The sequence below is a fragment of the Lepidochelys olivacea genome (assembly GCF_965140295.1).
Source record: "Lepidochelys olivacea isolate rLepOli2 genome assembly, chromosome: 15".
NCBI classification, from domain to species: domain Eukaryota; kingdom Metazoa; phylum Chordata; order Testudines; family Cheloniidae; genus Lepidochelys; species Lepidochelys olivacea.
Window position 1 is genome coordinate 5690305 of NC_140425.1, and position 26750 is coordinate 5717054.

Consider the following 26750-nt stretch of genomic DNA (forward strand, 5'->3'; position numbering starts at 1 on the left):
AGGGGTCTGGACACAGAGAATGGCCGACACCCTGTTTCCTGGCCACAGAGCTAAAGGGTTGGAGAACAAAGGAATCAGATGCCCTCCTGGCCCGGGAAAGGAACAAAGCCCAGGGGAGGAGGGGCTGGAGGGAGAGTCAGTTTGGGGGCTGGCTGGGGACATGGAGTGAAGTGCAGACAGGGTTGTGTGGCTCACTGCCCCCCAAAATGGACCCAGCTGAGGGGTCCCGTTCTCTGCACCTACAAGCTCTGTCTTAGACCATGTCCCTGTCATCTAATAAACCCTCTGTTTTACTGGCTGGCTGAGAGTCTCACGTCTGACTGCGGAGTTGGGGGGCAGGACCCTCTGGCTTCCCCAGGACCCCGCCTGGGCAGACTCGCTGTGGGAAGCGCACAGAGGGGCAGAGGAGGCTGAATGCTCCGAGGTCAGACCCAGGAAGCTGGAAGCCGGGTGAGCTGTGTGTCCTAGAGACAGTCTGCTCCCAGAAAGGAGACTTCCCCAGAGTCCTGCCTGGCTTCGTAGGGAGCAGTTCCAGAGCATCGCCCGGGGACTCCGTGACAGCTGCCTAGTGAGGACAGTGCCCGGCCGTGTGTGTGGTGATGTTGCTGTGGAGCTCGCGCAGCATCACAAACAGCCCCATTGTGCTGAGTGCAGGCGGGGGTGGCACGGCGGGTGGTGGCACTGAGCGCAGCTCCCTTGGGAGAAGGGGGCTGGGTGAATAGCAGGCTCTGTCCGTCCCTGGGTGACCTCCCCTCTCTGCTCTGCTCCCCAGCTGGAGGCCACGCTGGACCTTGCTGAGCGGCGCCAGATCCGCTCGGCCATCCGGGAGCTGCGGCGCCAGGAGCTGGAGCGGGACGAGGAGGCTCTGGCGTCCAAGCGCTTCCGCTCGGAGCGCGGCAGCCACCGGCAGGAGAACAAGGAGAACTGGCTGCGGTGAGTGCAGGGGCAGGGCATGGGCTGTGGGCCCTGTCACACCTTGTGGGCAGGGCTGAGCTGCCCTCTCGAGCCCAATGGGCCAGGTTTATGGGGAGCAGAGTCTTTGCCTCTCCCAGTGGGGATGGCAGTGCTCCTGGCAGGCAGCTCGGTGCTGGCTGAATGCTGCTCCCTGGATACCTGTTCCTCCTGCTGTGGGACCTGTGTGTGCCCCTGGTCCCCTCAGAGGAGAAGCTACAGCTCGGCTTAGGGGAAGTGCCCCCATCCTGGCATCATACTGTCTTGGCCCCTCCCTGCGTGCACCACCAGGAAGCTGAGGGTGCACTTTGATTTCTGGCACTGGGGGGACAGCCCCATTCCCCAGCCTACACCAGGTGGGACACTTGCCCCCCGCCAGCAGCCTGCGTGCCCCTTGTCAGACTGTCTCTCTGCAGGTCTCAGCGGCTGGAGGAGGAGCAGCAGAAATCCCTGGCACTGCTCTCTGGGAAGCTCGACTCCATCACGGACGTGGAGGAGCTGACGGCTCTGGTGAGTTGCCCTCTAGGGCGTGGGCTGCTGGCTGCCCTCTAGGGGAGGGATTGACCCTGCTCTGGCTCTGTTCCTGGAGGAAGGTCTGCACTATGCCCTGGGCATGGAGTGGGGAGGATCTGGTGCCAGCCAGGGTGCCTGCTGCCTTCCAGCTCAGCTCCTGCCACTCCCTCTCCTTTCCTGTGATCAGAGCAGGCAAGCACGAGATGGGGAGCTAGGACTCCAGGGTTCTGTTCCCAGCTGTGCCCCTTAACCTGAACCAAGGTCACACAGCGAGTATGTCCTTGCCCCTCTCTGTGCCTCAGTTTCCCCTTGGTAAAACAGGCCAGGGGGCGGGTCCATTGCTGTACACTTGCTACTGCTCGCACGCTCTGGTTAGGGGTCCCCTGGTCTCCTCAGCGCCCTCTCCCATCTGCTCACTCTCCTCTGTTCCCACATCTTCCATGTCCCTTTGCCTTCCGCTCCCATCAGCTACCCTGTCTGAGCAGTGTGCAGGGGAGCCGTGGCCAGGCAGTTCCTGAGCAGTGCCGGGCAGGCTGCTGGCAAGGCGCAGAGAGCTGGAGACCCTGGTGCCAGGAGCACGGTGGGTACTTGCCATAGTGCCAATGGAGCAGTTGAGATTGGGACCTCTCACGACCCAGGCCTACCACTGCCACAGCCCCTGCCTCTGGGCATGGCTGGTGGGCAGAGCTGTGCATATGGCCACGCGGTGGGCAGAGCCAGCTGTTGATTAGCATGCTCTGGGGTCTGCCTCTTGGGGGGCTAGAGCTGAAGGAGCAGGGCAGTGGAGGGTGTCCCGCCAAGGGGACCTGAGTCTAGGGCTCCAGTGTCCTGGTGGGTGGGAGGTGAGGAGGATGCAGATGGTTTAGTCTCCCACTGGCATGGGGGGGTGGGCAGGAGGAAGAGGCTGCCGGCTAGTTTGCCTGGAGTGTGAGCTCCTCCCCAGCAGGTGCTGCACCTCCCACTCTTGCACCCAGTAGGCAGCGTTCAGTGAGAGCGTCTGGAGCTCTGTTCCCCAGGGGTGGCGCCTGACCACCTAACCGTGGGGAAACTGAGGCAAGGCCTTCCCTAGGTACCATGGGGAGATTGTGGCAGAGCTGTCACTAGAACCCAGGAGTCCTGGCTCCCAACCATCCATTGTAACCTGCTCTGTGCTCCCTCCCTTCCTGGCCCTGGTATGGCAGGGCGAGCTTGGTGCCCATGCATGGAGCAGCTGCAGAGGGTCATCTGGGAACCTGCACTGTGCCCGGCGGATCATACGCCTGGACAGGATTCCTGGCGGCTGCTGAGCCAACCTGGCCCGTGTGGGAGTGGGCTGCAGCCGAGCCTGGGCGCTCCCTCCCCCATCGTGCCAGGAGCCTGGGGCGGCCGTGGAGCTGTGAGAGCCCATGTTGTGTCCCTTTCTGCCACAGCTGCGAGGAGCTGGCGAGTACGAGGAGCGCAAGCTGATCCGGGCCGCCATCCGCAAGCTGCGGGCCAAGGAGATTGAGGGTACGGCCCTGGCGCACCCCCCTCCCCTGGCTCTCTGCACAGGCCTAGCTTGGCGCTGCCCCGAGCCAGCTACTCGTTAATCGGCTCCTTCCTTCCTCCCTTCCAGCTGCAGCCTCGGCAGGGAGAGCCCACGGCAGCCGGAAAGGGGAAAATGAGCCCCTGGCCTCCAAGGAGAAGGAGAGCCCGGACGGGGGCAGCTCTGTGGTGAGTGGGGGGGGCTCTGCAGGAACTGGGAAGCCTGGGGCAGAGGGTTCTGTGCAGTGTATTAGTGCAGGGCTCTGCAGTGAGCCGGGGGATGTGCCCACGCCCAGATGTGCTATCACTACACTTGGGGGCAGTCTCCCCCACGTGCTGGGCATTGGGCTGGCTCCATCTTGTCCCAGGCTTCCCCCCACGCACCCTCAGTGCCCTCTAGGGTGCCCAGTGTTGCTGGGTGCCATTGCTCCCTCTTGCATCCCTGGGACCCCACAGCCCCATGGGTAATCACCACGGTCCCACCCTGCCATCTCTGAGCCCTGGGGGGTGGGGCTTTGGCCCTGGGGCAGGTGGGTTTCCCACAGCTGCTCCAGGCAGCAACGTGGGAAGGGGATCTGTGCCAGTGGGACCTTGAAGCTTTCTTCCTGAAAGCAGGAGTGGGGTGTGGGGAGAGACTAGCTGAGGCTGAAGTCTCCTCTGCCTGGCCAGGGCTTGTGGGAGCTGCCCCTGCAGCTGCTCTGCTCCTGCCCGAGGTGCTGGGCCTGCCAGCATTAGCCTGAGAGCTGCCCTGCATGCTCGCTGTCTGTGTGACCCAAGCGCTGGGGACTGGTGGGAGCTCCCTTCCTGCTGGATAAGGGCAGCAGGGGCAGGGCCAGCCTTGCCCAAGTGGCCTGCCTGCGTACCCTCCCCTGCCCACGTACCCGTCCTGCCTGCATACCCGGCCCCCGCCAGCCCTGCAGAGAGCACTTGAGAGATCAGCCTCCTGGGGCTCTTCAGTTCTTGCCCCCCCCCCCCTCTTTGAGAGAAGGGCTGGCTTGGGTGGTGGGAGCTGGGCTGAGCCCTCTCTCTGTCGCCCTGGGGACTTCCAGCCACTTTCTCCCTGGGCTGGATTCGAACCTGCCCCCCCAGAGGAGCATGGCAAGCTGCTGAGGGCTTGCTCCAGGCTCCTGAGGAGATGTATAAGAGGGTGGCCTGTATGTCCCTGCCAACAGGGCAGGTCGGGCTGTGGGGAGCACTGAGCCCTCCCCAGGGGAAGCCCATGTCCCCCCCTTGGACTCGGGGCTGGCCAGGTTCTCAGCATCTCTGTCTTCATTCAGGAGTCGTGCAGGCTACCCACTGCAGGCCTCAGGCCCGCCTGGGGGCAACTTGGGAACTCTCCAGAGGGAGGGTCAAAGCAGGGCTAACGCAAACGCCCAGTGCTGGGGACTGGGCAGGGACAGCCTGGAAAGGGGCCCTCAGCTGGGTGCTCCCTCTTGCGGGGGCTGGCAGCCTGGCTGGCTGTCCTGGTGCTCACTCTCCTGTCCCCTGGACACAGCCAGAGGACCTGGAGGAGCGGGAGCAGATCCGGGCTAAGATCCGGGAGCTACGCAGTGAACAGAGGAGAGAGCCCCAGAAACCGGATGCCCAGGGTAAGTCCATGCAAATCCTGCCACCGGGGCCCAATTTCCGTAGGCAAAGTCCTGCCCCGGAATGCCGCGTCCGTCCCATCCCACAGCCTTCTTCCCCTAGCGGGATGGGGTGAGTGGGACCCCACTATGCCCTGCCCAATGGGGTTGTGGCCTGTAGGGGCTGCACTGTGTGGGGAGCAGTGGCCCTGCCTGCTCTCTCTCTGGCAGGGAGCATTGGACTGGGGCAGCAGCCCCTTTCCCAGGCTGCAGTGTGTGGTTGGGGCAGCACCCCATTTGCTGCTGGGTCCTAAGCAGGGGTCTTGCCCTGGAGGGACTGGGCATGGCAGAAGGTGTGTGGCAGAGAGCCGTGGGAGAGGGTTTGCCCCAGTGCGGTGGTCGCACTCAGGAGGGGCTGGTGGGGGCTGTTTAGCTGTGGAGGAGGGTGGGGGGACTTTTCCCCATAAGAAGCTGGTTCTCTCCCCTGCAGACCCGGCCTCGGGGACCCTGCTGCTCCTGGACCCGCTGCCTCCCCCGCACTGCTCCTCGTCCTCGGAGCTGGAGCCACAGCAGAGAGCCGATCCCCCGGAGCGCAGCTCCCAGAGCCCTGAGCCCAGCCCAGGGGCAGAGCAGCCCTGCGCGAGCCTGACCAGCCCTTGCGCACAGGAGGGGGACGGCGAGGGGTTCGGCCAGCCAGAGGCAGGGGGCAGTGGGGAGCCCAGCCAGGGGGAGCCAGAGCAGCAAGAGGCACCTGCAACCACGGGCGACAGCTGCCCAGCGGAGGAGACCTGCCGGAGGCTGCCCAGCAACAGGAGCCAGAGCAGCCAGGTAACGAGACAGCCGCCCCTCCCGGGGGGCCTGAGGAACGGTGCCCAGGACCGGGCTGTGGCTGCCCTCTCCGCTGGGCCTGCGGGCTGGCGGGTAGAGTGCGGCACCTGCCGCTCCCCGTAGCGGAGCCCACGGGCTGTATGTGGCAGGCGTGACTGGAGGGCTGAGCCGGGCACTACCAATGCTGACCGCTAGGCGGCACATGGGGGGAGCCCGGTAGCCGCTCGCCACAGGGACCCGCTTTCCAGGCCTGAAACAGGACGTGAGCGAAATGAGTCTGGGTCTTAACACGTCCCCTTTTATCAGAGACACAAAACTACCCTGTGCCTTGCAAGGTCAGCCCTCGCCTTTCCAGGTCCCAGAGTGGCATGGCAGGGGGCTGCAGATCAGGAGTGAGGCACATCGGTGGAGCTGGGGCTGGATTATCAGGGGGCTGAACAGTGGGATCGAGGGGGGGTGGGCAGAGCCAGGGGAGGGAGGCAGAGCTGGATTGGCAGGGAGCTGCGTGGTGGGATCGAGGGGGGTGGGCAGAGCCGGGGGTGGGAGGGGTAGGGCTGGATGGGCAGGGGGATGGGCAGAGTCAGGGGAGGGGGGCAGGGCAGGCACTACCCAGCACCTCTCACCAGCACCATCTGGCACCTGTCAGATTGAGGAGTTGCTGGGACTAACCCTACACTCCTCCTCTCCCTTTCCCCAGGTCAGCTCCTGTGTCAAAAGCCAAGCGCCCGAGAAGCCAGCCAGCACTGCCAACAAGACGCGAGCTGGTAAGATGCAAGTGCGGCGCCATCCCCTCCCCCCAGCACTTGCTGTGCCTGGCTGGGGCCTTGTGGTCGGGGAGCCCCTGCCGGGAGTTGCACCGGTAGATGGTGCTGTCACTAGTGTCTATGGACCTTCCTGCACCAAGTGAGGGCTTCCTTGTATGCTGGGGCACCGAGGCTGCGAGCTTCTCTGCAACAGTGCCCCCTCTCTAGTGGCGCTGCGAGCTTCTCCACAGTAGCTCCCTGCTGGCCATGTTGACTTGTTCCATTGGCGGGACCCCTCTCTGGGGGTGTTTTGCAGACACCCAGCAATGCATCTGCTGGGGGGTGCTTGGAGCTCCCCTGTGCCAGTCTCCCCCTTGGGGCTGTGAACTTCCCCACAGAAGTGCCCCTTCCAGTGTGGCCGTGCCATGAACTGCCTTGTTCGGGGATGCTGCACGCCCCCCGCCCCACAGCAGTGCTTCCCCCTGTGCTGGCTGCAGAGTTGCTCGGCGCTCCCTGCGGCGGTGCCACCCTCCAGGTGGGTGGTGTGGGTGGGCGGAGCTGTGGGCTTTCTTGCAGCAGTGCCAAGGCAGTTCAGTAGGGGGCGCTGTGGGCTCCCAGCTCAGTGCTGCCCTCCGGGGGAGGCGGAGTGGCCTTGCTGGCACTCCTGGACAGCCTGTGTCCTCCTTGCTCCAGTCTGGCTGTTTGAAGGAGTTGAGCCTTCTGTGATGAACCTCTGGGCTCCTGGCCGGGTCTGTGCTCGAGGAGGAGGATGCCCTCTTCTCTCCTCTTCCCCCCCCCCCCCCCCCCGCCTCCTGGGGTGGGACAAGCGTCCCTGGCAAAACCAAACCACTCCTGGTGCAGAGTGAAGGCAGGGGGCACAGACATGGCAGTGCCTTGGGAGACTGGTCCATGTCCGCGTGGGAGTCCTTGAGGGGGTGCCTGCCCCTGGGGACGGGATGGGGGTTTCAGGCCTGTGGCCCCTCCCTGACCCTGCTCATCAGCTGCCCCGGTTGATGTGGGAGCGGGCTGGGCTGGTGCTGCTGACATCTCCTGGCTGCTCGCTGGGCTGCTGCAGGGCCATGAAAGGGAATCCGTGTGTGCAGCAAACTCCGGCCTTTTACATTCTTTAGCCCAATAAGGCTGGTGGCTCAGCACCGCTCTGTGCTCTCCTGGCCCTCCACCTCGCACTGCTGGCTGGAGGCGGCTTAGCAGGCCTAGCGGGGGAGCCAGGCTCCCAGCTCGGGGGACTGCCCTGCGCTTTGATTCATAGCACAGGCCTGCTGTACCAGGCAGCTCCGAGGCTTCTCCCCATTGTGCGCTGGCTGCTGCGGCTTGGGGAGCCCAGGGAGCTGGAGGAATCAGCTGAGATCCTGGCCCTGGGCAGCCCCCCGACTCAGCCTGCCAGGGTCTCCGCTAGGCCAGGGAGGGGCTGAGATGAGCCGGGAGTTCCCTGCAGGACAGGTGGAGCAGGGGTCGTTGAGCATAGTCCTTCTCCAGTGCCCTCCCGGGGGGATCATCTCTGTGACAGCACCCCTGAGCTTCCTGCGCCAGGGGAGTGAGGCAGGGGCCCTCGCCAATGGGGCAGGGGGATAAGGCCCAGCAAGCGCTGCCCCCAGGCATTGAGCAAGGCCGGGCGTAGGGTGCAGACTCCCTGGCAGCGGGAGCGAAGGGGGTGAGCAGGAGGGGCAGGGAGAAGGCCTGGAGACCTACAGTCCTGGGGTCTGCCCAGAGCAGGGACAGGCACCACACCATGCCTGACTCCGGTCAGGCCCCTCTCCATGGCCAAGAGGGGTCTAATGGTTGTGATGGGGACTCCTGTAGAAGTGGGTCAAGCCCCCAGGCCTTCAAACAGAGGGTGACTCCTTGGCTGGGCTGGGGCCTGGCCGAGGTGGGCTCAGCGTCCCGCTGTGTGAGCCTGTTGCGTGGTGCCAGGCAGGTGCTGCGGTGTCCGTGTCCCTGCCCGAGAGCAGGGGGTCCTGGGGATGACAGTGCCAGGGCAGCGCATGGAGCAAGAGATCGCCTGTGATCGCTGCTCTGGGAAGGGGGACAACTTCCGCAGACCCCATGGCAGCCCCTCCCCTTGGCTCTCCCCACAGGGTTGCGCCCTGGCAGCGTGGCCTGCTGGACTAGCCCCCAGCCCAGTCTGTGTGGCGCGGCCAGTCGCAGCGGAGGGCATGGGGGCGCTGGTGTCTGGCGGCACAGCGCTGTTCTCTGTGCTCTGGAGGGGCAGGGGCCCTGGTTTGGCCAAGTGTAACCCCTGGAGCCAGGTTCCCAGGGCAGCCGTTCACGACTACCCCTGCAGGTGGGCTTTCCCCGGGCAGTGCCCAGAACTGGTGCCACGAGCTGGTGAGGCGGGGTGCTCATTGGAGGCCCAGGCAGTGGGGGCACGAATGCAGTCCGTGCAAAGGGGCTGGTTCTGCAGCCAACCCTGCACTCCTCGGGCGCCTCTGCAGGAAGTTGGCCAGGTTCTCCCAGCCTGGCAGCGCCCTTGGAGGGGGGCGGCGGGCGGAACGTGGGCACTGTCCCTGAGTCTGCCCCAGGCTGCCCCACCTGGGGACTCTGTGTGCTCCAGAGCTGGGGGGCAGGGCTGCAGTCTGGTGCCCTCTGCTGGCCGTGGGCCTGCGCTGGCCCAGATTAACTCACCCCTGGCTGAGAGCTGGGTACCTGTGGGGCAGGGCAGCCATGGGGGTTTTGCCTGGCTTTGCGACAGGGGGGCCCGGCTGCCCTGGCCGTGGGGCGGGCCTCAGGTTGCTGTGCTCGGAGGTGATGCAGGGTGCTGCTGTTATAACATGGCTCTCCTTGACTGGGCTCTCTGCATCTCTGAAAATGCTACCTTGGACTGGTCCTTCCCAAACACTGTGGCTGGCAGCGCCCACCCATGATGTGCCAGGAACCCCTGCCCGCCAGGATCTCTCCCGCCACACCCACATGCCATCTGCGCCATTCTCCCCGCTCCTGGCCCACAGCACAGGTAATGCCCTCTCCCCTTGCATCCAACGTGCCCTCCTTGCTCCCTGGCCTTTGCTCTACCCCATATCCTTCCCTCAGAAGCAGCCCCTGGGAGGGGCTCTCTGTGACACTGCCCGCTGCTGCTCTAGGGGTGCAGTGGGAAGGAACCCCAGCCCTGGCTTCTCTAGAGAGCATGCCAGCTGCCCTATGGGATGTGGCACCTGCCCTGGTGGCATGAGAGCTGGTGCAAGGCTGCCTCTCCACTCCCCATCCTGGGGTAATGGGCTGGCAGGGTCCTCCTGAAACCTGACTGAGCTGGGGGTGAGGATGCCACGCGGCCCCTCCCGGGCAAAGTGCACGAGTGCCAGTCAGGCTCTGTGCCCAAGGGAGGGTGAATCGCTCAAGTCCTCATTCGGCTCCTGTCTCCCCTTCCAGAGCCCGCACGGGAGCAGCCCTTCCAGAGAGCCAACTCGGTGCGGGAGCGCGTCCGCAAGTTCACCTCAGATTCCCTGGCCCAGCCTGGTCCCAGGTCCTGCAGCCAGAAGTGGGAGACCCCTGGCAAAGGCTCCTGGGTCCTGCAGCAGCAACTCCTGCGCCCCCAGGGTGCCTGGGGCTCAAAGGCGGGCAGTGCCCAGTGCACAGCAGACTTACCCAGCGGTCCCCGGTGCGGACTCAGCCCAGCGCCACTGGGCCATGCTGCCCTCCGGGGAGTCAAGGAGGGCTCGGGGGGCCCCCCAGCCAGCAGTCGTGCGGAGCGCCGCACCTCCTCCTTGGAGGCAGAGGCTGCGATTGCCGGGGGCCCAGCCTGCCCTAAAGAGGAGGGCAGCTCTGTGGGGAGGAGCCAGGCTGGCCAATCGCAGGGCAGCCTGCTGACGTCCCCCCAGAGGCCCATTGAAAACACCGAGGGAAGCTCGTCCGGCACAGAGGAGCCTGGCGCCCAGCACGCTGCCTCTCTGCCCAGCCGCCCGGCCCGGCCCCAGCCTCCTGCCTGCGGCACCAAGGCCAGCGCCAGGGACGAGGACCCCATGAAAACACTCTTCACCATCGAGATCAAGGATGGCAGGGCCCAGCCCCTCAGCAGCCGCGTCGTGGGCACACCGGGCAGCCAGCGGGCAGGTAGGTTCCACAGCTGCCACGGCAGTCAGGCTGAGCTCGCGACGTGTGGGTCTCACAGCTGTGCTCCTGGGAGAGCTGGGAGCAAAGGACAGCCGCTGCTGAGCATGCCCAGGTGGGGCTGGCTCTGCAGCCCTTGGGGGTGCAGCCTAGCCCTGGCCCCTGCCTGGCTGCCCGCTTGGGGTCCCTCTGCCACGCTAGGATGCCCCACAGTTCCCTCTCTCCCCAGGGCAGCTCAGTGGGGCTCACGGGAAATCAACAGAGCCTTTACTCGCTCTTGGAGCTGGGCTGTATGGCCCCAGGGCTGGCTGCCCCTTGTCCCAGCCAAGGGAGTCTCGGCTCCAGCTGAAGGGCTGTGGGACGCTCCCTGGGCACTGGGTCCCCTGGCTGTTCTGCTCCTAACCCCCAGGGAGGGATCCCTCCCAGTCCTGCCCCAGAGCTGGGGAGCGCCTCGGCTCCCCTCACTGTGGAGCAGGCAGGTTCCCTGCTGGGGAGTCCCCTGCCGGTGCTGGGGGTTCCCTGTGTCTCTGGACCTTCCCTGTGCAGAGGCCAGCTGTGCCATCAGCTAGGGTGAGCTTCGCTCTGCATGGTGAGCCCTGGCGCTCGGGGAATGGACTCTGCCCAGATCCTGCATGGGCTCTGAGAGGGCTGGGGGCTGTGTCCTCTATGGCTCGGCAGGTGGGGGCGGGGGGCTCGGATCTGAGTCCTGTATGGTTCCGTGGGGTGCTGGCACGAGTGCGATTGTTGGGGGTGGGGGAAGTGCTGAGATAGCCGCGGCCGTTGCTGGCTGCCAGCCTCTACTCTTGTGCCCTCCCTTCCTAGAGCTGACCCTGGGGCTGCGGAGCTCGCCCATCCGGATCAGCAGCACTGGCACCGGCAGGGTCAGCACGGCCAGCAAGGTGAGCCCCCCCTACACCGCGTGCACGCCAGGGCTATGGATCCAGCCAGCGCTGCTGTCCCTGCAGGCCTCTGAGTCCTGCCCTGCCGCACTCTATGCCAGGTGCCACCTGGGCACCTCCTGCGGTGCAGGCTGTACCTGGGGGGGTGGGCGCTTTAACAGTGCGGTCGCCCTGTCCTGCGCAAGGGAAGGATGCTTCAGCCCTTGAGCCGGCAGGTGCAGGAGTTTGCCAGCCCTGGCTGGCTGGGTCCGGGGGAGCAGGGGGCAAAGAGCCGGTGCCAGGTACTGTGGGGCTCTGGCTGTGTGAAGGAGGTGGGGAGGGAAACAAATCCCTGGGCCTCCACTGGCTCTGCTGTGAAATCAGATCCATGGGCCCTGTGGCTCCCTGCTGGGATTGGCCCAGGCCTGTCCCCAGCCCCCCAGTGTATTTGGGGGCTTGCAACTGAGCCCGGCGAGCGCCTGGTGGGGAGCTGTTGTGGCTGCCCTCCCCGGTGGCCAGGTCAGAGCAGTGTTACTCCAGGAGCTCTGTGATGGTGTGGTCTGTGTGAGGGGTGGCAGCCCAGTGTGAGGAGTGTCCCCATCCCCCCATACCCTCTGGGGATCCTGGCCTCACTCTGGGGTCACATGGGGCCAGATGACCCCATGAACCACGGGACAGGACCCCAGAGCCCCGCAGAGTGTGGGGTGGTACCTCTGCCCCAGACCCCGCTGGGTGCAGCAAGAAGCTGCCCGTGCCGGACCCTGCCCATCATGGCTCCGGAGGGGGATTCTTGGGAAGGACTGGAAAACGGACCTCTTCCCCCCCTGCCTTCCTTTTAGGGGTCAGAGCTGGCTGGCGTCAGGGAGTGGCCACCTAGCCCCTAGGCAGCTGCTTGGAGCTGGGATTCCTGTGTGTGGCCAGGCGTGCACCTGGGGGGATGATGGGGGGAGGTGTGTGCACCGGGCATGTGACCCAGGTAGGGGGATGTGTGTGTGTGGGGGGGTGGCCCTTGGAGTGGAGCCAGCTAAGGGAAACATGCAGCCGGGCGCACACCCCTGGAGGAGGCAGGCCTGTGCGGCTGGACGTGTCCCCAGGGTGGGGGGCGGGTGTGTGTGGCCAGGCGCGTGCCTCCAAGTGGGAAGAGAGGGGCGGGGGTGGGTGCGTGTGGCTGGGCCCTGAGCTGGCCCGGCATGGTTGGCGCTCTTGGCCATGTAGGGTAATGCTGAGCACTCAGGCATGTTGCAGTGTTTAGGAAAAACAAAGGCGTCAGGGCCAGGCTGCAGTGGTGTTCGAGGTCCAGCGGCCGTGGGGCCCAGGATGGCACCAGGCCTGGCACGTGCCCCTGTGGGTGGCTCCCCCTTGTGGCAGGATTGTCTGCATCTCCCTTTCCCCAGGAGGTGCAGCACCAGAGTCATGTCCCACCTGGCCCCTGGAGCTGGAGGAGGGGCTGAGCCAGCCCCGCTCTAGCTGAGTCTGCGGCTCTCGGCCACTCTGTGTCCAGGACCCCCGTGGGAGCCACGCTCGGGGGGCCGCCCTGCAGGAGCAGCCACATGGGCTCTGGCCCAGCCACCACATGCAACCCTGGGGCTCCTGCACCCTGCCCTGAGGGAGCAGAGGGGGACTGTGGGTCAGGATTGAGCGGCATCCACGGGGCTGGTTGGGGGAGGAGGGCAGCACCTCTGGGAGCCGTGCGCTCTGCAGGGACAGCTCTTACTGGGCGTGGGGGGGCCGGCGGTTTCTCCCGCACTAATGAGCTAACGCGGCCCCGTGGCCCGGCTGCGGCCCGTCAGCTCTCATTAAGGTATTAGCGTGGCCGGCACAGGGCTGGGGAGCTGCGTCTGCCCGGTGGGAGAGTGCAGCTGGCAGGTGTGCGCTGAGGCTGTCCGCAGGGGAGAGGGCAGGAGGAGCAGCCCACGACCTCTTCCAGGTACGGGTGGCCAAGGCCATGGAGTGCACTTGGGCGGGGGACCAGGGGGGCCGTGCTCTCAGGTGCCCATGCGGAGGGTGAACAGTGTGGCTGCTGGGGGGTGCTTTATTCCAGGGGCCCCTGCGGAGGGCGCTGCGTGCTCCTGGGCCCTAGAGGGGGCGGGCTGAGGGGGGGCACTTCACTCCTGCTGCCGCTCGCTGCCTGGGAACCTGATCTGCCTGGCTGATGCTTTATTTACCAGCCCTGCCAGGTGCTCAGTGCCCCCCAGGCGAGCTGGTGTCAGAGCAGAGTCAGCTGGTGGGGCTGGAGCTGCCTGCTTGGCTTGCTTGCCATGGAGCCCCCGGAGAGGGGGCAACAGCTGGTGGGGCAGAGAGGTTTGGTTCCGGTGGGTGGAGCAGGCCTGGTGTGGGGGTGGGACAGGGACAGCGTCCCTGCCAACGCTGGCATTGGGCTGTGCACACCGAGGCCATGTGGGGGGAGGGGGGGGAGGGAGGGAGAGCCTTTTGTGGGGTGTGGGAGGGCATAGGGCGAAGACGGGGACCCACTGAGGACTCCCAAGCGGAGTAGGCAGCCCCGCTGGGGAACTGTGTCTTTTACCCCGCTCCAGAGGAAATCCTGCCCCTATAGCCCATGGAGGCCTAGCCTGGACCTGCAGCCAGCTCCTCTCTGCATTGTGCTCTCTCTGCCCGCAGGCTGGGCAGCGCCGGTCCAGGTGGAGGCATCCCCTCCTGCGGGGGAGATCTGTGCACGGCGGGGCTGGTGCGGGGGTGAGGAGCTGGCCCTGTCAGGGCACAGGACGGGGGCTGGGAGCACTGCCTGGATGGGCATGAGTGGCGCTAGGAGTCTGCCTCTCCCCAAAGGAACTGCAGGGCTACGGGCTAAAGGCCCTGCCTCCCCCTCCTTAGGGTGTTGGGAGGGGACACTAGTGCTGGCCTGTGGTAGCTGGGGTGCAGGGGGTGGCACAGCTGGGCGCTGGTCTGGGGGAGCAGTGGGGAGCAGCATGGCTGGGGGATTTGGGGGTGAGTGTGGTGGGGGGCAGCATGGGGGGTGGTGAGGTGAAGGCGTGGGGCAGCATGGCAGGGGCTGGGCTGCTCTATCCAAGCCCTCTCTACCTTTGATTGAGCCCTTCCCCCGTTTGCTGAGGGCTAGACCCCGGGAGGCAGCTCAGGGGGAGCCCATGCTGTGCGTTGGGGTGGGGAGGCAGCATGCTCAGTGACTGCCCCATGCCCAGCTGCATGTCCTGGCTTGGCCACCTGGCCCGAGTCCATCACTGCCCGGCCTGCTCTGGGAACCGTCCCAAGTTCAGCACCTCCCCATCCGGCTCCTGTGTCAGCCCCTCTGCCCGGCCCCGGCCTGTGCGATAAGAATAGCGGGGCTGAACACAAAGCCCAGCCCCGGGGAGGGGCAACGCCCAAGGGCCCCTATAAAGAGCTGGGAGCTTGCAGAGCCCACCGCCCGGAGCTGGCAGCGAGAGGACCTTGACCATACTGTGTCTCACCCCGGGAGCCTGCGGCGTGGCAGCGAGGGGCCCTGCCGTGCCCGCATCCCATCCCCCACCAGCATCATGCCGGGGGTGCACCTCCCCAGCTTGGACAATGCCCGGGAGGCGACGGTGGAGGAGATCCGGCTGGACCTCCAGGCCTTCCAGCTGGCCACTGAGAGGCGCCTGGAGGAGGCTCTACAGCAGTTGCAGCCCCTGGCCAACGCCCTCAACGACTTGAAGGAGGAGCACCTGGTGCTGCGGGCAGAGCAGGCGCGCCTCGGCCGGCAGCTGGAGGTGCTCACGCTCTGGCTGGGAGCCCAGGATCTGGAGGAGAAAGACCCCAGCACCCTCTTCCTGGAGGCCCAAGATCCATGTGCCCACTTTGCGGGCACCGAGGAGCCCAGCAGCCCCGTGGCCCATCCGCCCACCTTTTCCAGCACCCGCAGGCAGTCATCTGTGCACCTCTCCAGGGGCAACAGCCTTGTGAGTGTGCGGGCACTGGGCAGGGGAAGGCAGGGTGGCAGGCCCACTCCCTCCAGTGGACAGCTTCCCCGAGAGCCCGTCCCACGGGCAGCGTTGGCTGGCTGTGTCTTGGGTCCCTTCTTCCCTCCAAGGGGGAAGGAGGCAGGGGTGGGCAGATGTTGCTTGGGCAGAAGCCTTGGCCTGCCCCTGCTGGCTGAGCTGCAAAACTGCTCTGGGTACTCAGTGCCGGCACCTCCATACCCTTCCCCCTGTTAGGGCCACAGCAGGCGGCCAGCTTGGAGCTGGCTGGGTGAGGCCCCTGTACTCCTGTCGGCCCTTTCCTGAGCTTTGGCTCCTGGGGAAAGGGAAGCTATTGCGGGGGAGCCCCAGAGCTGGCGCCAGCTGCTGCTGGCCCAGGCAGGTGCATTTTCACGGGGGATTAACTGTAGCTGTGGCAGGAGATTACAGTTGAGGGAGACCTGTGCCAGCCGAGGCTCCCATCACCCGGAGCCAATCCGGGCCGCCTGCCTCGCATTGCTGACATGCCATCTGGAGCAGCCTGTTGTGGTGGGTGCTGTTGCCTGCCCGTGTTTGTTTGCAGGAACAGCTGGCCTGGGGTCTCCTTACACCGGCTCCAAGCCCAGCCAGGGAGCTGCGCCCTCCGGCGAGTGCTGGGGCACTGTGCCGTGTCAGAGCTGCTCGAGGCTGTCGCTGTGAGCGGGGTCTCCCCTGGCCGCTGGGCAGGGAGGCGCGGGGCTGCCTGGATCTGGGTGTGGCCCCTGCAGGGATAATCTGCCAGAGCACCAGGGCTAGTGGGGCTGCTGTGCACACAGCCCAGCGGGCCCGGCTGACAAGGCGTTAGACCCTGCCCTAGGGTTGGTTCCTCCCATCGCTGCCTGCCTACCACTAGCCCTGGCCACAGAGGCCAGCCTCCTGCCAAGGGCGCTAGGCATCTGGTCGACCCCTGCCCCCAGGGCTGGTGGGAAGTCCCAGCCCTTGGTCCCCTGGTGTTTTAACCAAAGAGAACTGACCCCCAGCAAGCAGCTGGGCAGAGAGAGAGGCCGCGCTGCTGGCCGTCACGCCCAGCCTGGGGGGCTGGGTCCAAGCAGAGCCAGAGGGCAGCAGTGCTGTATAGGTTGGCCTGCCTGGCTCTCCTGCCCCATCCTGTCCTGCCATGGAGGGCACCCTGCTCCAACGGGGCTACTGAGAGCTGGCCCCTCAGGCGGCCAGCGCCGGGGTGCCCAAGCTCTGCTGGGGGTGTGCGAATGGAGGCAAGCAGGTGTGGTCTCAGCCCCACAGCTGACCTCAGCCCCTGCCCACAGGCCTTTGCGGTGCTACTGTAGGCCTGGCCGGCTGCCCGAGCTGGGAGCTGTGTTGACAAGGAGCTGGCACCACATGATTGTTCAGAAGAGGCTGGGCCTGGCCTCGTTGCCAGGGCAGCTCCTGATCCCCAGCACAGGATCCTCTTTCCGATAAGCCTCTTAATCCCCCTGGAAATCCTGTGCTGGAGCAGAGGCGGGCGCTGACCTCCCTGGCTCCACGGTGCCTGCTGCCCAGCCCACCCGCCTGCCCCAGGCAGCGCCCCTGCTCACTGGGCAGTGGGGCCTGCCTGCTGCGGGCAGCCGTCGCTCTCTGGGTGAATCTGGGCTGCCTGACGTGTGTACTCACTGCTGCGGATCTTGGATGGGCTGATTGGACCCTCAGGCCTGTGTTAGGGTTACCATGAAACTTGACAGTAGCCCTGTCCCTGACTCCTCCGTTCCCATTGCAGGGTTCCGCGTGCCCTTTGAGGCGGAGAGCAGGAGTTGAGGGTAGGGAAGGAATTGCCCATCCACAGGAGCAGTACATGTCTGCCCCACAGGCTGGACTGCACCAGGCTGCTGGGCTCTGGTGGTGTGGGGTGGTGCCCATGGTGTCATGGAGCCACAGGATTGGAGCTAGGGTCAGCTTTGGAACAGCATCTGGGAGGGAACCCTTCCATGGGCCAGATCCCCGGCGTCTCTCACTTCCTCCGGGGGAAGCCACGCGGCTTCCCCTCCTCCTCCGACTGGACCTCTGGGCCTGCAGCCCCCCTGCTCCACCCCATCAGCTCTGGTCAGCGAGTCCCGCTGAGACAGCCGAGGGGGACTTGTCTGCTCTTGGGGAAAGCATGCACCTCGTCCAGCTTGTGCAGTGATACTCGCAGTGTTGCCAAGCCCGTCAGGTTTATTAGTCACTCGGAGCACAGCACAGGACGGCCTTGGGGTAGCCCAGAGGAAGGAAGGGTAAAACATCATCCATTCTGGGGCGCCCAGCCAAGCTGTAGTGAACTCTGGCTCTCTGTCCGTCTGACCTTGGTCCAAATCTCAGGTCAGAGCCCCCTTGACTGCCACTAGCAGCCAACGCTTGTCCCCCTGCTCACACCTCTCCAGACCCCTGTTTCCGAGCTGGGGAAATGCTGGGGGGCCCCCTTGCTGGGAGGTGGGGAAGTCCATATGCCTCTGGGTCCTTGCTTGCTCGGTGTCAGCGTCTGGGTAATTGGATCTGCTGTTGTATTCTCCAGAGCACCATGAACTTGAACCTAGGGCCCAGACAGCTAGGCAACACCCATATCTGTCTCTTTGCCTGCCCAGAGTGCAAGCAGCCCTTTTCCACATGCTAGTGACAGTCCAGCACATAGGGGAAAACTGAGGCACAAATAGATCTCCTAAAAAGATTACAAAATATTCCTGTTTTGTCACATGTGGCTCAGTGGCAGAAGCCCAGGACTGGGAGACGGGACTCCTGGGTTCTGTTCCTGCACTGGCCTGCTGGGGGACCTCTGGTCTGTCACATCCCCACTGTGTATGGAGATAGTCAGGGCTGCCCCCCAACAGAGCTCTACTTATGGAGTGGGGTGGGGGCGGCTAGGGAAGGGCAGGACAGTTCAGCCTGTTGTGTGGGTGTAGAGGATTGGCAGATGGAGCCTCTGCTGGGCTTGCTGGTACTGCCTGGCTCGGTGGGTAGCGGGAGCTGGGCGGATGGTCGGGCAGTGGCATTGGCAATGCAGTAGGTGGCGCTCTTCCCTCTCGTCAGCCTATAGCTAATACCCAGCCTGGCGCTGAGGGCACGGTAGTACTGGAGCTACCCTTTACTAGGGGTGGAAAACCAAGTCCGCGCTGCTCGTGGGCATGCACCCCCCCAGCGCTGGGAGCTGGGCCTGTTGGCTGGGGGGAGCACCCGGAGCTGCTCTCCCTGTGGGGCCGGGGGATGTATGCGTGGGGTTTGCCCGGGCCCTCGGCAGGGCAGGGCGCTCTGGAGCGGGGAGGAGGTTCTCGACATTGGCCCATCTTGTTGCAGATGGAGGCCGAGCTGACGCAGCAGCCCCAGGTGCTGGTTCCAGAGCCGGAGCTGCCCAATGGGATGGAGAAGGCCCAGGCGAGGGAGCCGGAGAAGAGGAGCAAGCTGAGCGCTGAGGAGCTGAGCAGGATCGAGGAGGAGGACGTGCTGGATAAGATGGTACATTGGGCCTGGCTGAGCCTGCCCTCTGCCTCTGGCTGAGCTACCCCAGCCGGGCGGTGGCTTGGGTTTGAGGGGGCAGTGGGGGTAGGGTGACCAGATGAAACAGACAAAATATCGGGACACATGGGGGAAGCCCTCCCCCCCCCCCCCGCAAAAAAAAAAAAAAAAAGTGCCCAAGCAGTCAAAGCCGCAATACTGGGACAAATGGCGTCCGGATCGTGCATTGGTTGGGACGCGGGACAAAGAACTGAAAATCGGGACAGTCTCGATTTTATCAGGACGTCTGGTCACCCTAGGTGGGGGCGAGGCTGTGGTGGAGTTGGGGCTGAGGCCGCAGTGGGGCAGGGTTGGGGGGTGAGGCCGTGGTGGAGTTTGGGGCTGGCTGTGGGGCAGGGGATGAGGCCACGGTTGCTGAGGTTGCTGGTGTCGCGCTTGCCTTGGCAGCTGGACCAGACGTCGGACTTCGAGGAGCGACGGCTGATCCGCACTGCCATGCGGGAGCTGCGCCAGAGGAAGAGAGGTAGCTGCTCATGGGACCCCGGGTCTTGGTGGCTGGGGGAGCCATGGGCTCACCCAAGGGCCTGTGTAGGCTGGGGGTGGGCACCTTGACCCTGGCAGCAGGCTGGCAGGGCTGTGGAATGGAAGCAGCAGACGGGGGGTCAGAGAGCCAGGAGCCGTGCTACCGAAACCTGAGCTGGCATGGGGACGTCTGGGTCCTACCCCAGGGAGGGGCTTGGCCATGGAGGCAGGCAGGCTCTGTAGCCTTTGCGGATCATTGTGTGTGAGTCTCTGCAGTGCCATAGCCATGGCGCCATCTGGCAAGGCAGCATCATGGGCGAGGAGCAGCAGGGGCCTGGCTGGGAGAACGTCCCCATCCCTCCTGCTGTGTCTCCGGCTCTGTCAGGGCAAGGAGTTCCCCACAGGGCCCTGAGTCCTGGACCGTGGAGCAGAGGATGGACTGGGCTGGGCACCCCAGAGAGGCTGTGGTGGCTCCATGCCAGGCAGCATCCATCGCCCCCTGTGCCCTCATCTCCGCATTCACGCCATCGCCCGCGTGCATTTGCAGAGCAGCGGGACAAGGAGCGGGGCCAGCGGCTGCAGGAGATGAAGAACCAGGCCGCGGCGGGGAAGGCGGCCCAGGCCACCGAGACCACCACCCAGCAGAGCGCCCAGTCGGCTGATGGTTCAGCCCGCCACACACTCACCAAAACTGAGCGCCTCGTCCAGTCCAGTAAGGGGCCCTGCAAGGCCACTGAGCACTACCGCTTGATCTCTCAGCCTGGTCCCGCTCACACCCAGCACAGCCCGCTCTGTGCCACTCTAGCACTGGCCCCCTCTGCTGATCTCTTCTCTGCCACCCTGGCAGGGGCCCTCTCTGCTGATCTCTTCTCTGCCACCCTGGCACAGGGTTGTCTCTGGGTGCCTGCCAGTCTCTGCTGGCCTCTTCTCGATCATCTCCCAAGGCGCAGCCCCTGCTCTTGGAGTCTCTCTCTGTTTCTCTCTGCCTTCGCTGTCCCTGTGAAGACGGTGCTTGGCTGCCTGGGCTTCACTCTGAAAAAGGGCTCCTGGGCCCAGCCATCCAGGACAGCTGGCAGCCATGGGGCCTGGCTCCCCACCGCCGAGAGCATCCAGCATGCATGTGCTCTGCCTTGCTGTGAGTCTGCTGGGCTCTGGAGGTGCAGCCTCTGTGCCAAGAATTCCCTGCTTCCCAGGATGGCTCCAGGGACATGCCAGCTCAGGGAGAGCTGGAGTAGGCCAGTGTGGAGCCTGGGGCACAGGACTACACCAACCATGGGGCCTGCATGGGGAGCCCCCAGCGAGCACAGCCCATGGCATGGTGGGCATGGAGCCTTTGGAGTGGTCATGGGTCTGTAACTGGGCCCCTGGTTAAAGCTGGGCCTCCCTGGCTGGCTGGAGCCATCCCTGGCCTCACCTGTCCCTTCCTGCGCTTCCTCTACCTGCCAGCAGCCGCTGCCCAGGCTGGCATGAACTCAGGCGGCCAGCTCCTCCAGCAAGCCTTGCCCAAGGGGCTCTGTCCAGCACAGCCCCCTCCTCCCCCCAGGGCTGGGACTGTTCTCTCCCCCATTGGCCTGTGCACCCTGCCCTCAGCTGCACCTTCCTTCCTATGCCTGTGGCTCAAGGAGCCCTGGCTCTTACGGTTCCTTCCTGTTGCCACCTGCCTTTTAAGGCATACAAGGAAGCTTGGCCACATGGGCCCTTCCACCAACTGCTCTGGCTCCCGGCCAGGCCAGGCTCTGGCTGGGTGGCGCTCTCCTTGGAGAAGCCTGCCTTGGCTTCATACTGCCTCTGCTCCTTTCGTTCACTGCCACTGGCCTGTTCTCTTCAGGCTGGGGCAGAGCCTTCTCTGCATCTCCTGCCGCCAGGCTGGGCCTCCCTGCCTCTTTCTGCCCCGTACTCTGTGTTGTCTTTGGAGCCTGCTGCACACACGCCCATCAGCCTGGCCTTTGCGGAGCTTGCTGGCCTCGCTCAGCTGCCTCTCTGCAGCCATGCCGTCCGTCTGGCCCTGCCCTCTCCAGGGGCGGGTGCTGTAGGTGTTGGCCTCACCCCACCCTGGCTGACCCTTCTTTGTCTTTTCCTCCCTTTGCAGACGACGGCACCAGAACCTCCCGTATGACAACAGTGGAGTCGAGCTACACAAAGCGATCAGAGAGTAAGGGCCTTTTGCCCCCTTCTGGCCTGCTCTCCTGCCGCCTGGTGGCAATTCCCCCTTCCTCTGGGGGCACCTGCTTGCCCGTTGGCACTGAGCGCTCAGTCCTGGGATGGGCGGGAGGGGCAACCACTTGCCCGTTGGTGCTGGGCCCTGGTGGAAGCAGGCTGCAGCGCCTCTGGGCAGCGCCAGGCACAGGGAAAAGACAGCTCCCACTACCTCCCTCAGTGTCTGAGGTTCTTCTCCTTGCCTCTGCAGATGGCAGCACGTTCGTCCAGACCAAATCCTCCTACAGCTCCTCATCCAAGAAGGTGGGCAGGTGAGTGACCCCCTGCTGAATGGGCAGTGCCCTCTGGGAGAGCTCCTGTGCCCTGGGGAAGGTGGAGAAAGGCATGGCAGCTCAGTGTGGGCCGCTTGCCCCCCATGCTGGGATCCATGGGTGGCACAGGCCTTTACCCATTGTATTTCGGTGTCCTCAAAGGTCAGCGACCTTGGCTACTCTCCACCCCGCAGAGCAGCTGCTGTCACCCAGCCTGCTACCTGTCCTTCCAGCAGTCCTGCGGAGTGTCAGCCTTTGGGGGTCTTGTGATGTCCCATGTGGCGGAGTGTCCAGTGCACTGTTGGAGGGCCAGGAGAACCCGGTGCCTGTCACTTGGGGATCTCGGACCCCACTGATTTAAGGCTCCCACAACCCTGAGTAGTGTTGTCGCTGCCACATGAAGGCAGATTCTCCCCCCGGTTTGGGGGGCCCAGCTGAGACCTCTGGGCCTGCATTCCTGGGCTGAGCACCCTCGCCTGCAGCTGAGTCTGGGGAGCTGCAGCTGCTCCTTCGGCCCCCCTGGGCAGAGTTGAAGAGATCCTTGCACCCCTTCCCCGGGTGCTGTTGGGACCTTGCTGAACAGAGACCTCCCTCCATGCTGAGTCTGTCTCTCTCCCTCTCCCAGCATCTTTGACCGCGAGGACGAGAGCAGCTCGCGCCAGGGCAGTCTGGCCGCTCTGGAGCGGCGCCAGGCTGAGAAGAAGAAGGAGCTGCTGAAGGCTCAGAGCCTGCCCAAGACGTCGGCCACACAGGCGCGGAAGGCCATGATCGAGAAGCTGGAGAAGGAGAGCGGGAGGTGAGGGCCCTGGGTGCGGCTGGGCTGGGGTGGGCCGATGCCGTGGGAAGTCAATCAACATGCTGTGTGTGCTCCCCGTAGCCCCTCGAGCCCGGCCATGTCGCGGGTCGCCGTGCAGCGCTCCTCGAGCTTCGGTGTCCCCAACGCCAACAGCATCAAGCAGATGTTGCTGGACTGGTGCAGAGCGAAGACCCGGGGCTATGAGGTCAGTGCCCCCCTTCCCCTGCAGCTCCTGGCCAGGCTGGGCCCACTCCCTGCCCCCCATCCTCTGGGGCTTGGGTTGCCAGGTCCGGAACACCCAGTTGAAAAGCGACCCTGAAGGCTCCGGTCAGCACCGCTGGCCAGGCTGTTTAAAGTCTGGTTGGTGGTGGTGCCGGTGCAGTGGAGCTGGCAGGCTCCCTGCCTGGCTCTGCGTGGTTCCCGGAAGTGGCTGGCATGTCCCACCTGCTCCTAGGCAGAGGGGCCACCGGGGGGGCTCTGTGCGCTGCGCCTGCCTGCAGGCGCTGGCTCTCATTGGCTGGGAACTGTGTGGCCAATGGGAGCACAGAGCAGGGGCACAGAGCTACCTGGCCCTTCCACCTAGGAGCAGGAGGGACATGCCAGCCGCTTCCAGGAGCTGCCTGAAGTCAGCACTGCCCAGAGCCCACATCGGGACCCCCCCCTCCCCCCAGAGCCCCCGCCCCCCTTCCCACACACACACTGCAACCCCCTTCCCCAGCCCGGAGCTCCCTCCCACACCCTGAACCCCCCATTTCTGGCCTTACCCCGGAGCCTGCACCCCCAGCCCAGAGCCAGCCCTCCCACACCCCAACCACCTGCCTCAGCCTGGAGCCCCCCTCCTGCACCCCAAACCCATCAGCCTTGGCCCCACCCCAGAGCCTGCATCCCCAGTCGGAGCCCTCACCCCCTCCTGCACCTGGTGAAACTGAGCAGGTGAGCGAGAGTGGGAGAGAGCGAGTGACAGGAGGGAGGGTAAAGGAGGGAGTGGGGCAGGGCAAGGGTATTCAGTTTTCTGCAATTAGAAAGTTGGCAGTCCTATCAGGGCTCCTAGCAGCAGCAGGCCCTGCTCACCCCCACCCTCCTTCCCCTACAGTTCCTGGCCAGGCTGGCTTCTCCTTTCCCCTCCCCTTCACCCCGATTCCTGGCTGGATCAGGCCCTAGTCCCCACCCCGCTCCCCCATCCCCTTCGGCTCTTGGCCAGGGCCTGCTCTCCTCCCAGCCCCTAGCCAGGCTGGGGCCTGCTCCCTCTCCTGACCCTGCCTCTGTCCCACAGCACGTGGACATCCAGAACTTCTCCTCCAGCTGGAGCGACGGCATGGCCTTCTGTGCCCTCGTCCACAACTTCTTCCCCGAGGCCTTCGACTACACACAGCTGACGCCCCAGAACCGCCGCCGCAACTTTGAGGTGGCCTTCTCCTCGGCAGAGTACGTCCCCCTCCCCTCCCCACTGTGCAATGCGGGCCGGGGCTGGGTCCCTGCCTCGAGCTCAGCTCCATTGGGTCAGGAGCATGGCACTGCCCTGCTAAGGCTGGCGCAGGGAAGCAGCAAGTGCCCCTAGGGCTGCCTCTCCTCTGAGCTGAGCCAGCTCCCTGCTGCCCTGCCACGTGCTTGGGGCTCTCAGGCTGGCTCTGCTGCTTCCCAGCATGCCGTGCGTGGCTGCTCTGGCCTGACGCTGGGCAAAGCGACGTCCGTGCAGGTGCATAGGAAGCCAACGCAGCCCAGTGCTCAGTGCAGAGATGTTGGGCCAAACCCCTCTCGCCCCGTAACACTCAGAGCCCCAAGCATCGCTGAGATGGCCCCGGAGCAGCCTTCGCAAGGGACCGAATGATTCCCCAGAGAGCTCCTTCCCCATAACCGGCAGCCGCTGCCCCGCCATGCAGCTGAGCACCGACAGTGGCTGGCCTTCCCTGGCTAACCCTGGGCGCACGGAGCCCCTTCCCCTGCCTCCGTCCCCCTCTTCTAACTGCTTGAACGCTGGAGCAAAACCTGTGCAGGCCGAGGCCCCTCAAGCTGCCTGGGGCTTGACTGGCGTCGAGTAGGGAGGGGATGGTAAGGCTGGTGGGGGCCCTGGTGCGGTGCAGCGCTGCAGCCCGGGCGGCTGGGGGCTGGAGCCCGCCCCGAGGGTTGGGGCCTGCCCCGGGGGCTGGGGCGCTATTGCAGCTTCCTGAGTGCCCCCTTTTTGCTTCTGGTTTCCTGAGGTGCTGAGAAAAGGGAGCCGGTCCAGCTGGAGGCTGTCAGCCCCTTTCCTTCCTTCTGTCTCTCCATCCATCCACCCACCTATCCCTCCTTCCCTTCAGTGGCAGGCTAGTTCCTCCAGTGTCTCCGCAGGCTGGGGATGTGCGTGTGTGTGTTGGAGGGGATCTCCGAGTTCCCTTGGCCCGTGCAGGCTGCCCTGCCGGGGATGATGTCTGGGGGCCAGGTGGCCCCAGACGGAGCGTGAGTGCCAGCTCCCCAGGGCCCAAGTGCTCTTTTTTCCAGTCCGCACAGGGTACAGCAAACAGGTGCGTGTGCCTGGGACTTCCGCCTTCCTATTAATTAAACCTTTTGCCTTAACGGGGACCGGTGCGTGGACCATGAGAGCAATCGATCCCTCCGGCCTGGAAGCCAGGTGGCCCTTCCCCTTCCTCCCCCTCTAGCCCTCGGTGAGCTTCTTGCACCGATTCCAAGCGGAGCCAGGCAAGGAGGAGCTGGGCCTTCCCCTCTGCCACCCCATCTATATACGCAGCTATATAGAGAGCTGCTCCGCTCTGGAATCTGCTCCTCAACCACTGGTTGGCGCCAGAGCACTTCACTCCCTTCCTCTCCTCCTCTGTCTCACTCTGTTCTTCCGCTCTGGATCTCCTCACGCCTGGACCTCACGCTCCCGCACCTATGACTCCCCTGGCTGTGCTTGTGTAGCCCCGATTCCTGTTAGTCTCACAGTGCCATTAGTGCAGCGGTACCTGGGAATGCCCCCCCTCCGCATTACGCACCCTCCCCAGAGCATGTGTGAACTGGAGCGTTGTTATGGCACCAGGGGAATGTGAATTGGATTGATACGTTTCTCTTGTTCTCTCTCTCTCTTCCCCCCTCTCCCTCCCCCGGACTGGGCTGTGATCACTCGCTCCCCCTTTCCCCCCGCCCCCAGGAAGCACGCAGACTGTCCGCAGTTGCTCGACGTGGAGGACATGGTCCGGATGCGCGAGCCGGATTGGAAGTGTGTGTACACATACATTCAGGAGTTCTATCGCTGCCTGGTCCAGAAGGGGCTGGTAAAAACCAAAAAGTCGTAGCCTATTTACACCCCCGGGAGCGATGGTGAGAATCTTCCTCTCAATCTACCGTCCAGCCCCGGCTTGGCAGTGCCCTTGGCAGGAGGGGGCAGCGAGGGGCCTGGTTGTGCTGTGCTGAGTTGGGGGCTAGCGGGCAGGGCAGGGGTGAACCTGGCAAGGCCTGGGTGCATCTGTGCAGAAGGTGAGGGGAGAGGGGGTGAGTCCTGCCATCCGTGGGGTGAGGGTCCAGGGGGCATACCCCTCTTCCCAGAGAGCAGGCCAGATGTCAGGGTGCCAGACTGACTCTGACCTCAGCCAGGGCTGTCCAGAAACACTGCCAGAGTGTCAGCATCTAGAATGGGGACTGGGGAGGGGAAGAGGACATCGCACCCCAGCGTAAAACTCGGGCTGAGCCTTAGCCTTGGACCCTGGCCGGCTGCTCCCCGCCAGGAGGAGGGGTGCCCTGACGAGATTTCCTTCCCCAGCTCTCTGAGCCCGGGATCTGGGGCAGGGGTGGCTGTTCCGAACTGCTGCTTTAATTACACTTCCCACTGTGCTGGAGCAGCCTGTGGCTGGATCGAGGGCTGGCAGAGTGGCTCCCTCCATGCCCCATTGCTCATGCTTGAGTTGGGTTGGCTCCCCTCTGGCAAGGCCAGGGGGCCAGTGAACTCCTGGGCCTGGTGCTTCCTCAGTCTTTGTGTCCCGCAAGAGCAGAGTTCTCGTCCCCAGCACCCGCTCCCAGCCCCCGGCCCAGGGCAGTGAGGCTGCGGGGCTGAGCAGAGGCTGAGCCGGGGATCAGGCGAGGTGAGCAAGCCCTCCCGCTGCAAAGTCCCTCCTAGTCATATATGGGCAGGCAATGGGAGCAGGGAGCCTGGAAAGTGTGACTCAGGCACGTCCATCACGCTGCTCCTTGTTAGTGTTTGGGCCTGTCTGGGGGCATCTCTGCTCCTGCTGGAGCCTCCCCGGCACGCGGCCCCGTGCTGCGCTGAGCACGTTGCAGGTTCAGCTATGTCTTTATAAGGGCAGGGATTCTCCTGAGGCTGCCTCAAGCTTTTCAATCACAAACCCAGCCGGGCCTGTGCCTGAGTGCCCCGTGGTGGGGAGGGGGGGAACCAGCTGCCTGGGGCTGCATTTCCAGAGGCGCTGGAAGCAAGGGGAGCAGCAGGTGCTGGCCGGGGTCACCTAGGCGCCAAGCCGGCCAGAGCCAGGAGGGCCCCCCAGGCTGGAGATGTCACTGCAGTGATCGCCCGCTCTCTGCTGCAGCGCAGGACTCAGTGCATTGAAAGAACCGTACGGGGCCTTGGCCTGGAGCAGGATGGGA

At 64.9% G+C, this 26750-nt stretch overlaps 1 protein-coding gene across 3 annotated transcripts in view; it reads left to right on the forward strand.

The window, feature by feature from the left end:
• SMTN (smoothelin) overlaps positions 1-26750 on the forward strand; it is a 52080-nt gene that overhangs the window by 20767 nt on the left and 4563 nt on the right. Inside the window, exons 3-21 of one of the 3 annotated variants that reach the window (XM_084648946.1) lie at positions 773-933; positions 1368-1461; positions 2874-2952; positions 3059-3156; positions 4463-4556; positions 5023-5360; positions 6058-6124; positions 8973-9074; positions 9488-10168; positions 10988-11064; positions 18234-18392; positions 18840-18915; positions 19462-19626; positions 21004-21066; positions 21322-21382; positions 22008-22178; positions 22260-22383; positions 23452-23603; positions 25306-25475. In XM_084648946.1, coding sequence (XP_084505072.1) covers positions 773-933; positions 1368-1461; positions 2874-2952; positions 3059-3156; positions 4463-4556; positions 5023-5360; positions 6058-6124; positions 8973-9074; positions 9488-10168; positions 10988-11064; positions 18234-18392; positions 18840-18915; positions 19462-19626; positions 21004-21066; positions 21322-21382; positions 22008-22178; positions 22260-22383; positions 23452-23603; positions 25306-25450 — 2907 coding nt within the window. In that variant the 3' untranslated portion in view covers positions 25451-25475. The remainder of the gene's footprint in view (positions 1-772; positions 934-1367; positions 1462-2873; positions 2953-3058; positions 3157-4462; positions 4557-5022; positions 5361-6057; positions 6125-8972; positions 9075-9487; positions 10169-10987; positions 11065-18233; positions 18393-18839; positions 18916-19461; positions 19627-21003; positions 21067-21321; positions 21383-22007; positions 22179-22259; positions 22384-23451; positions 23604-25305; positions 25476-26750) is intronic. The other 2 variants (XM_084648948.1, XM_084648947.1) reach the window with 2 other exon arrangements.